Source organism: Crocodylus porosus, unplaced genomic scaffold, assembly GCF_001723895.1.
Source record: "Crocodylus porosus isolate Cpor-Errol unplaced genomic scaffold, CroPor_comp1, whole genome shotgun sequence".
Lineage (NCBI taxonomy): Eukaryota > Metazoa > Chordata > Crocodylia > Crocodylidae > Crocodylus > Crocodylus porosus.
In genome coordinates this window covers 34759870-34770737 of record NW_017728931.1, presented here as the reverse complement: position 1 = coordinate 34770737, position 10868 = coordinate 34759870, and the positions used below count along the sequence as shown (strand labels likewise).

Below are 10868 nucleotides of genomic sequence, written 5' to 3'. Positions count from 1 at the left end.
TCCAAATCTCACTCATGTTAGTGTAGCAAACCCATGACATCCTAGGATTTCATAGATGTCATTATGCTAGTCACTGTGGTCAGGGTGAGTCTCCCACTGGGGAGCTAGCATTTTTTTTTTAAATTAAGGGGTTTTTTGTTGGTTTCACGGTTTTTTTTAGGACAATCCTGGATTTCACAGATTCTGCAGAATCCACAAAACTCTGGATTAAGTAGGTCCCTACTCAAGGGCAGCTTATTGCATGCCCTTCATTATGTGAGTGCTGTTCATAACATCATAGGGAAGTAGGGCTGGAAGGGATGTCCTGAGATCATCTAGTTCAGCCCACTCAGGATCATCCCTGGCTAAATCATCCTAGCCAAGTGTCTGTGTAATCCACTCTTGAAAATTTCTAGAGGTGGAGATTCTGGAACTTCTCTAGGTAGCCTGTTGCAGTACTTGACCACCTTTATAGTCATGAAGTTCTTCCTGTTCTCCAAACTGAATTTCCTCTGCTGCAGCTTGAGGCCATTGCTCCTAGTCCTGATCTCTTTGGCCACAGAGAACAGCTGGGTTAATTTGGACTAGGTGCATAGATCAGAGGACCAGTTTCTGTCTTCTGCTCAGAGGAATGTGAACTCTGAGAACTGGGTTTCTTATGACAGAATATTTATGAACTCAAAATTCCCTCTCTAAGGACATTATATAATATTCACAATCTGATGCCTGGCTTGTGAGGCTGCATATAAAGGGGCCTCTTTGGTCCCTTTCCTGGCCTTACCATGCCAGTGGTAGCTGTGCAGGAGGGGGAGAAAGTAGTTCTCACAGGGCTGCTGCATTTCTCTCGGTACACAAGGGCATTCAGCTTATTGTTTCACAGAACTGCTCCTCAACAGAGCTGTACCAGTGTCTAGTAAAGACCTGGTGCAAGTGTCTTGACTGGGATGGGAATAGCAAGCTAGGAGCAAGCTCTGAAAGCTCCTGAGGCAGTCTACAGTGTGCTGCCCACTTTTCAGAGCTCACCACAAAGTTGCTGTTTAACCTTTACCATTTGTTATTTCCATGGACTGGGAGCAGATGCGCTCATTGGAACAGTGGTGGAGAGTGAATGGATGATAGGCACAAAAAGAGCAATCAACTCAGGTTTTTTTCACTTGAGTAAATACTACAGAAGATATACAGAGACACTCACCCAGCTCCACAGGATGCTTTGGAGAAACAGCCAGAGTAAAAATAATGCTTTGCATTTTTATAGCACCTACCTTGTGAAGCTTTCTTTGGGCATTCAGACATTAATGAATTCAGAAATGCACAGATTCAGAGAGCCTAAGGCTATCTAGCCTGACTTTCTGCCTATCTCAGGCCACATGGAAGGTGGAGAAAACAGCCACAGAAAATATTTGTGGGCTGAAACAAGTGCCTTAGAGTGACAGATATGTAGAGCTCAGTCTGTTTTACTTGTCAATAAGAAAATGGAGGGGCTATTCCTGTATTTGTATTTACACTTGGCTAAATCTGATTTTCTAGAAAGGCATCCAGCTTTGCTTTGGTAATTTGCTGTAATGCATAATTATCCTCAGTGCTTGAAATATGCACCTACTGTCTTATTTGAATCAGTGTGGCTTTGGCTTCCAGCCACTGATTCTTGTTGTTCTTTTCTCTGCTTTTTATTACCCAGTATTTTCTCCCTGGGGCATTACCTGTGTGCTGTATCAAATCACCTCTCCAGCTTCCTTTAGAGAAACTGAACAGATTGAACTCTTCAAGTCTGCCACTTTCCTCCAGCTCTCAAATAATTGTTGTGGCTCTTCCCTGCACTCTCTTATTTTTTTACAACCTTTTTAAAAGTGTGGTATAACATACTATCATTGTGTCCGCAGTCTTCTAGTATCAAGCTAATCAAAGCTGAAGTAAAAAAATATCACCTTTCCTACAGTTACTCATTAGTCCAGGTTCACAACACCCCCGCCAGGTCTGTGTGCATTGTTTCCTCCTTATAGATGGGAAAGCTGAGGCACAGGGCAGTTAGCTAAAGGTCACATGGAAAGATAGAGGTAAGAACAGAAAGCATGGCAGTGCTAACCCTCTGGGTGCTGGCCATGCAAACACAGTGGTTCTGGGTGCTGCGGTGAGGAGCCCCATGGGCCAGATCTGGAGGTAAGTTGTCCAGCCAGAGCAGTGATTCTCAACCTGGTGCCGTGGCACCCAGTGGCACCACCAGATCCTTTGAAGGGTACAGGGAAGTGTGAGGAGGTAGGTAAGGTCTGGTCTATCCCCCACCCCAACTGCCTGGCCCCTCCGCCAGGGGGCAAGCAGTGCAATATATGGTATGAAGGTAATATATGCAAATTGTTTTTTGAAACTGGATGCCACAATACACAAAAGTTACTGAAGGGTGCCTCAAGTCCCATGAGGGGTGCCTCATCTCCAAAAAAGGTTGAGAACCACTGAGCCACAGTGAAGTGCCATGGGCCAAATGACCAATCTCTGCAGGCTGGATCCAGCCCACAGGACGTGTACATGACACCCCTGCTTTACGTTAAGGTCATCCTGTCCTTCACACGGTCTTTGTTTCCTCCTCCACTCCTGGACTCATCCTGCAACTTTACACCTCTCCCTCTGCACAGATTATGCTGGGTTAAGTCTTCCCTTGGTCTAAACATCTTTGATTGCTTTTCCTCTCCCTCTCCTGTTTTCTCTCCCCTAAAGACTCAGCTTTTCCTTCCATCTCTGACCAAGGTGCTTTTCACATTTCCCAGCTCTGATCTCCTCAACTGTCACTTCTCAGCTGCTGCAAAATCTTCCAGCCCCCACAGCCCCATCTGCCTTTTAAAAGGTTTGTTACTATAAGCAGGGGCTTCTCCTTTTCACTATTATTTTACTTCACAAAACCCTTGTCAGAAAACAGGGATGGGTCTTCTGCAGCCCTTTCCCAGGAGCAATGGGGTCCAAGTTGAGACCCTCAGCTGTGTCCATCATGATGGGGAATCCAAATCACCGCCAGTGATACAGGGAGGAGGTGTAGGGGCTTCCTACTGCTTGCAGCCCTAGAGGAGCAGCTCTGATTCAAGCTGATGAGAAGCAGCTGTCTTTTCCTGGCTACAGCTGTTGGGCAGCCTCCCCCACCACCTGAACTGCAGGAGAGGTGTTCTGGCTGCTCCTCTGTTTCCCCTGTGAAAGCCAAAGGAAATGCAGCACAGGAGTATTAAAAGGGGACACACATGCACAGTCACCCAGAGCAGTCCAAGAGAGGAGAAGCAGAGAAACAAAGTATTGCCATTCTTTCCATAACCCTATTTCTCCAGTTCAGGCCTGGTACAGGACCTGCTCTAAACTCAGCCCCAACCAACGATGCACCGGCTGGGAGCAGTACAGTGCCCTCCAGCCATCTCACTTTCCTGTCCCTGACAAGCCCCTGGCAGCAGGGACTGTGAGAAGGGATGCATTGGAACTGCTGCGCCAGTCCCATGCCAGCTGGAGATTCCCCTCCCACACAATGGAGGAATCCTTACCAAGGGGCTTATGGGTAACTTCTGCTCTTTTGGCAATAACTGAGTGGCACAGAGGGGAGCAGAAGGGGAGGACAATTTGCCCCGAAGTCCGCTGACTGTGGTGGAGGCTAGCAAGGAGGTGAGGTCAGGGTATGGTACCACGAGGTGAATTACAAGCTACCTTTGGAGGTCTGGTCACACTCTACCCACAGCGAGCACGCAAGCACAGGCATGTTGGCTGTGGCTCTGGCCAGGGGAGCACAGGGAAAGGTGGAAGCTAAGAGGGTGCAGGCAGTTTGATTCCAACTCAGCTATCATCTCCTGTCACCTTCAGTTCCTTTTCATGACCTCTGTGCCCCCTCATCCCTAGTACGTGTGGAAGAGGAACTCCCTGAAGGTTTCTCCCTTTATCAAAGCTGAAGTATCCTAGGTAAAGGCAGTGCAGGGTCCCCACAGTGCAAACCCTGGCACAAAAATAGGCAACATTCCTCAAAGCCCTTATCGCAAAGTACGCAGGCTGCTTCTCTGACTCACCCACAGACCATCACCTTCATTCTCTCTGTAGCACAAGTGAATGACCCCTCTCCTCTCCATCAGGGTTAGGCTCTCCTGTGCATTAGGTGCATCCAGATATGCACAATTTCACTATCAATAGACTGCACTAGGAAGAGTCTGGGAGAGGGTCAGTTCAGACTGTGCTGCCCTGTCATTGATGCAGAGACCCAGATTCAAATTCTGCTGTCAGGAGTGTCATGGCACCTGCCTAGCAGCAGGACAGTTCTCATGTGGATCCTACATGTGCAGTCCATAACCATTAGCAGACCTTGGTAGTGAATGATTAGCAGCCCAGCAACAATCCTCCTGAACACTTACAGTTGAAGCACCTTTACAGACTTTTATGAACCCTCTCCCCCTCAGGACAACTCCCATGGATACATATACAAGTGCATCCATGGGTTCACATATATCAGCCACACTGATTCAAATAAGACATTAGGTGCATATTTCAAGCACTGAGGATAATTATATATATATACATATATACACATATATACACACACACACACACATATATACACACACATATATACACACACACACACACACACACACACACACGTACGTGTGTGTGTCCAGAAGCATACCCTCAGGGCACATCTTACATGTGTGCACCCCCTACGGCAAGTTTATATGAGATGCTTAATGCACAGTAAACTAATTCTACTGTGCATTAGCGTGTCATGGCAAAAGTCATGCTAATGCACTAATGTACAGTAGAATTAGTCTACAAAGATTTAAGTGTCACCAAAAGACTGTGTGCCTCTGTTACCATGCAGTAACACTGGCTACTGTGCATTTAGTTAGTACCTCCTATTAAAGATACTAAATTTAATGTGCAATAGCAACAGTACATTAATGCAAATGTAGATGTGCCCCTAGTGAATATATGCACTGCTAGTTCTTGCATGTCCTTTGCCTTGTACATGTAAGTTTTGCTTATGCAAATACACAGAAATTCCCTCAGGCCTGGTACATCCCCACTTCCCCAGTCTCTACAAAAATGCAACATGGTCACAGATACTTATGTGGTCCCCTATGGACTAGGTGTACCCAGACACTCCTAGCTCTTGCAGAGAGGTAGGAGTTAATACAAGGAGGGATGGAAAGGAAATTAAATACAAAAAGTTGAAAGCCAAGCACATGATTCTTCTCCTATCACATCTGTGAATCCTGGAGCGCGAGAGTAATTGTCTGCAATGAGTCAGACCAAAGGCGCAAGGAAACGGTTGCTATAGCAACCCCCTCACTGCTCTAATTCCGCTCAGAATTAAAACGATATCAAATAATTTGTGAGCAAAGAGAGCCTGGCAGAGTCACAGGGTGTCAGTCTCGAAAATCTGACTGTACGTGAGCCTCTCTGGACCTAATGACAATAGCTCCTTTCCCTTCCAGCATGACAGCAACAGCAATCAGAAGAGCCAAGAGGGGGAGTGTGATGGGTGACCCTAAGCTAGGTGTTTTTTGCTGGGTACAGGCAAGAGCCAGCTCCTGGGCTGGAGTCCCACTCTGGAAGGGGTATCAAGCCAATAGGCAGGGGACACATGGCTTTCCCAGGGAAATGCCAACTGGTCTCTGAAAGGAGAAACCTGTATCTTACTACCAGCCAATCTGTCCCTGAATGGACATCAGCCTAGCCAAAGCACAGGGATGCTGCATAGAGCCTGACCCTAAACAGCAGGCTTATTTCTGAGCTATGCAAAGCACTGTACTCTGATTGGATAAGGAAGGGAAGTCTGATTTACATAATTGTTGCACATTTTTCCCCTGAAGAAGAAGTGGTGCAGTGTGCAAATCTCTGCACTCAGATTGGCTGAGGTTATTATTAGTAAATATTTATATTGCAGTCCATCTCAGTTAAAGTTGGAGCTCTATGGTGCTGGGCACTGGACAAATGCACTGGGGGACATGGCCCCTGCTCCTAACAAAAGGACAGCCAGGTACAAGGAAAACTACGTCAGACAAGGGGAACAGTGAGAAGGAGAAGGGGGCTGGTAATTCTGTGTGACAATAAGTGATCCATACATATTCCCTTTTGTATGGGAGTCCCTATACCTAGTGGTCATGATTTCTGGTTTGATTGCTCATGATATTCATGAGAGCCTAATGCTCCTTATTCAGAATTTGAACCTGTTCTTTTAAATTACTAGATGTGTTTTGCTGAGTACTTAGGAGGCTATGCTACTAAACACAGAACACAAAGACAGATCATAAGGTCTTTGGGGCCAGAGATGCAGATGGACAGACTGATGGGAGAGTAACATGATGCAAGGAGACAGCATTGTTTCATATGGGAGCAGTGATCTCAGTGCACCAATGACACTATGCTCCACCTATGCACAGGGCTGGACCAACCTTAAGGTTGTCCAAAATTGTGGCAGATGATGTTCTGCCTTCTGGGAATTGCTGGAGCAAAATAAGGCCCTTCCCTTTCCCGAACTCAGTGCCAAACACACTGCTGACTATGCAGTTCCCAGGCAGTGCCACTTCAAGAGGCTGTGGCAACAGCTGCTCAGCCCATTAGGATGCTACTTTCTATGCTTTTCTGAAGTTGACTGCTCTATGAGTATGCAGGAGAAAGAGATCTGAGGAGCTGAGCAAGTTGCCCCTTCTCTCCTATGAAGCTACCATTGGATTTGATTAGCTCAGGGATTTTACTGCTTTCTCTGCCAGCAAAGTGCCAACCAGCTGGCCCCCAGAGAGTCTCACCTCCTGGTGGTGTCCCAGCAGGTCAATGAGGTCCTTTCCCTGTAATAAGGTCACTCACTGCAGATGGCAATGTTGCTAGCACACTGCTGGGGCATGTGCATATGAGCATCTATGAGACTAAACCCTGGATCTCAAGTTTTGGGCTTTTTTTTGATGCCCTATCAATCTTCTGGGAACACAGGCCTTTCCTGCATATTCTATGCAGCTCAGCAACTATTTCAGCCATGTCCCCCAGTGCATTTGTCCAGTGCCCAGCACCACACAGCAACTGCAGTAAGCATCTCTTAAAAAGGAACTTATGCTCAAAATGGTGGCCTATGACCAACCAAATAACTGCTTTGTGAAGAAGGTGATGCAGCAAAATAGATATAATCTAAAGAGAGAGAGCTAAATGCTGGCACAGTCTCTAACAGTTTCACTGGGATTTTAAATTACTAAAGTATTTTGCCAGCAGTTGCATGTGACTAGGGCAGCATCCCTCCTGAGAAGGATAAAGTCCCAGGTTACTGACTCCCTAGGGACTGACAGTCAACGTCATATAATCTGCAGGCAGGGCAGCAAGGGCCTAATTACCATTTCTTATTTTTTATTTCTAGTGAAAGGCACTGGACTGACATCCCAAGAGATAAACTTCTGTCTTATTAATTATGATTAATAATCTAGACATTAGTTAATGTTTGCATAATGCTTTGGAGCTTCAAAGCACAATGTAACTGGGAGACGTTATTACTTCACAAAGAAAGATACAGTAAAGCTAGTAGCACTGGAAATTTCCCCCAAGATGAATCTTTCCTCACACCCTGATTCTAGGTCCTGGTTGGCCTCTACATGCCAGTCCAGTCAGGGCTCTAAACTGGGCAAGACTGGTCGCCAAGGAATATTTTCAAGTGCTGGGAAGACCTCCAGGTGCCTAGAGCCAGCAAATAACCCTGCACTGACAGTGCCTTTTGCAGCATTTTCTGTAGGAGCACAGTCAGGAGATAGACTCACCCAGAGCACACTGTTTTGTTTTGAACGATAAATGGCTACTGCAATACAGCATAATTTAGAGCAACCCCAGAGGCTTATACTTCCCAAATCCCAGGCTATTACTGAGGGTCACAGCATCTCTCTTCTATAGGTCTCTCAAGCAGACAATCTTTTCATCGTATTGGTTTTGATAACAGTTTATGCTGCTTAAGGGTCTACCCTGAACACCATTTACCCAGTAAATGCAGTAGTTGACCCTCTGATCTGACAGCCCAGCTGTGTTAATCCTGGGACTCTTCTTAGCAATCACCATTGTCAAATACTAATGTAAATAGGTCACAGATATGCTTATCACCTAACCCTGCATAGACAGGAGAAGCAGAGTTTCTAACTGACTTCATTGGCAGCTGTATGTCAACGCTGATGAAAATTGAAAATAATCATTTGGTACCTATACTTTTAGTCTGCTTCCTTGTATTGTGCCATGATTGATTCAATTAGGCCTAAACAATCTTGCACAGGTGGCTGTCAATCTGTGAATATCTCTGGTAATGGTGACTTTATAACCTACTTGGGTAACTTTGTTTCCTCACTAAGCTGAATTGTTTAAGTTAGAAAAATCTCCTTAATATTTAACCTAAATTTTCCCTTCTTTGGCTTAAGTTCAACTGAGACCTTTAGCTAGATATGGAACTCACTCTAAACGGGGTCCCTCCCCAGTTCACTCCAGAGGTGATGGATATTATAAAGCAATTTCTCTGGATAACTGTAAAGTTCATGCAACATCTTGGGCTCTCTTTAGAGGTGAAAGATCATTACTTTCCATGACACTGAGCAAAACTCCTTCATAGGGGGTCTCAAAGCTTAGCTTTTCGGAGAATTGGGAGGGATTTAAAGGAGAAACTTTGAAATCAGGCCTCATGCCCCCTTCCACCAGCAAAGGTTAGTTTCCAACTCTGCTGACCCAATGAATATTAGCCATGAAGTATACTGTCTAGTGCTTTGCAATGTCACAAATAGACTGAACAAATGAGAAGTTTCCCCACTATGTCCTTAGCAAGACGATTCTACAGCAATAAGAACTCACCAAGATCTCACCTTCCCCATTATACCACCATTCTTAGCATAACAGAAAACAGAAACCTGTACCTGATTTCTTCCTACCTGCAGCAATAGCTGTCTTCCCATCTACAGTCACAGCCACAGCTGTGCTCACAGTCACCACCTCTGGTCTGTCACTTCCCTCTGTAAAAATAAGAAGACAGCAAAGCTGATTACTTCCCCTCTATTGCCAGTAGAAGCGGGTGTAGAAATGCACACACTTGAGGTCTTTACTTTCCTTGGGGGGGGAAGACCAGAGAAATCACTAAAGTGCAGTAGGAATAGCCACCTCATCCCTTCCTTTTTCATCGAAAAAAAAGCGCATCGTATACTGCCACAGTCTGTCACTACATTGCTGCAGGGTGATGTGTAGATGTGCCCATACACATGTGCTGGCTGTTACTGTCAGATATGGCTCCTAACTCTTGTGAAATCAAGTAAAGGACATCATAGGCTGGCCCTGTGCCTGTTATAACAGTCACATTAGTACCACAAGCAGGATAGAAAAATGGCTGTTCTTCTAGTGCAAATATGTATTTCACAAGTTTGTTAATTTAAGGTATGGACAGATGTAACTGATATACTGGTATAAGTGGTTATCATGTAACAGTTATGTCTGCAAGTTCCTATAGCCTTATGTGAGTGGCAAATCCTGGCAATTTTTACCCTCTTTAATTCAGAGTTAAACAGTGGTTTTGCTACCCTTGTAGCATTCAGAGGTAACAGATACATCACAGCAGCTCCTGTGCACTCCCCAGCTGTAACTGTCACATTTCTTTTACAGCAGTTGAAAAGTAAATTGACATTTCAACAGCAGTTGAAAATTAAGTCTGTTCACAGCCTCTGCAGCTGTCCTAGGGCCAGATTCCTTTTTTTGGTTTATTTAAAAAAAATCTAGTTATTGGATCTATTTGTAGCACAAGTAGGGCTTGGGGTTTTCCTTTTTTTTTTTTAATAACTCCTGTGGGGATGTTTTGAACATCAGTATTTCCAAGCATATTTTTTTTCTGCAACTGAAACCTTCCCAGCATATTGTGGAAACAAATATTTTACCTCAGCCAAGAGATGAAGGTCCTTTTCCCTTTCTCAGAGTTCTGGCACTTGTTTCTTTCTTTTTTTATTTCTGCTGTTATCATTCTTGCAGGTGCCTGACACATCCTGCACAGGACTTTGCAGCTGCACTGTGTGACTTAGCTTGAAAGCTTGTGTAGAGTTTTCCTGACTCAAGTTAGATTGACTTGCACAAGGGCAGAGATCTGACCTGCAGAAGCATCCTGCCAGGAGGATGCCCATTGACTGACCTGATCCTGCTTCCCTTGTGACCCCAAGCTCCCATGCAACATGTGTAAAGGAGGATTTGGGTCCACAAAAATGAAGAATCAAACCCTTCAAAGGGACATCATATATTCATATAACACTGGTGAATCACACTTTTCTTTGGCACTCAGTTGCTATTTTGTAAAATGTCCTTTCTGCTTTGCCTATCTAGCTCTTTGGTGCTGTGGTTCTCTCCTACAGGGAGTATGAAGAGCATTCAGCACAATGGGGCCTGATCTTGGCTGGGGTTTCTTATATTATGGAATATCCCAATATAAGCAATAGCAATAACAGTCCTAACTCATGCAAAACGACTTCCATAGGAGCTTACCTAAATCAGGACCTCAGGATCTGGCCCACAACACCTAGCAGCTTGTAGAATGGTACCATGGGTAACAGTTCATAGGGAATGAAGGTACAACATCCCACTATCACATTGCCTGTCAGCTGGAAACTATACAGGGATTTTAGGAGAAGTCACCCAGAAGGATGCCAGTGCTTGGCTTTCTAAGTTTTATGCTATGCAATGAAGTTGCAGGCAATGGAACCGAAGAGATCTCCTGCTACTCCCATGCCCATGCCTTTTGCCATTATCTGTTCTTTATCTGGGGCCAGAGAGGAGGGGAGAGCACGAGTGGAAGGTTCAGTGCATTTTCTCTCCCTGTCTCTTTCTATCCTGGTTCATCTTTTATATCCCAATCTCTCTCTTCTTTATTAACTCCTCTGTGCTGTACACTTCCCCAC

General features: G+C 45.1%; 1 protein-coding gene across 2 annotated transcripts in view; it reads right to left on the bottom strand.

Moving 5' to 3' along the window:
• Positions 1–10868, bottom strand: part of CACNA2D4 (calcium voltage-gated channel auxiliary subunit alpha2delta 4) — a 183236-nt gene that overhangs the window by 69518 nt on the left and 102850 nt on the right. For both annotated transcript variants that reach the window (XM_019544560.1, XM_019544561.1), the window contains one exon: positions 8871–8951. In XM_019544560.1, coding sequence (XP_019400105.1) covers positions 8871–8951 — 81 coding nt within the window. The remainder of the gene's footprint in view (positions 1–8870; positions 8952–10868) is intronic.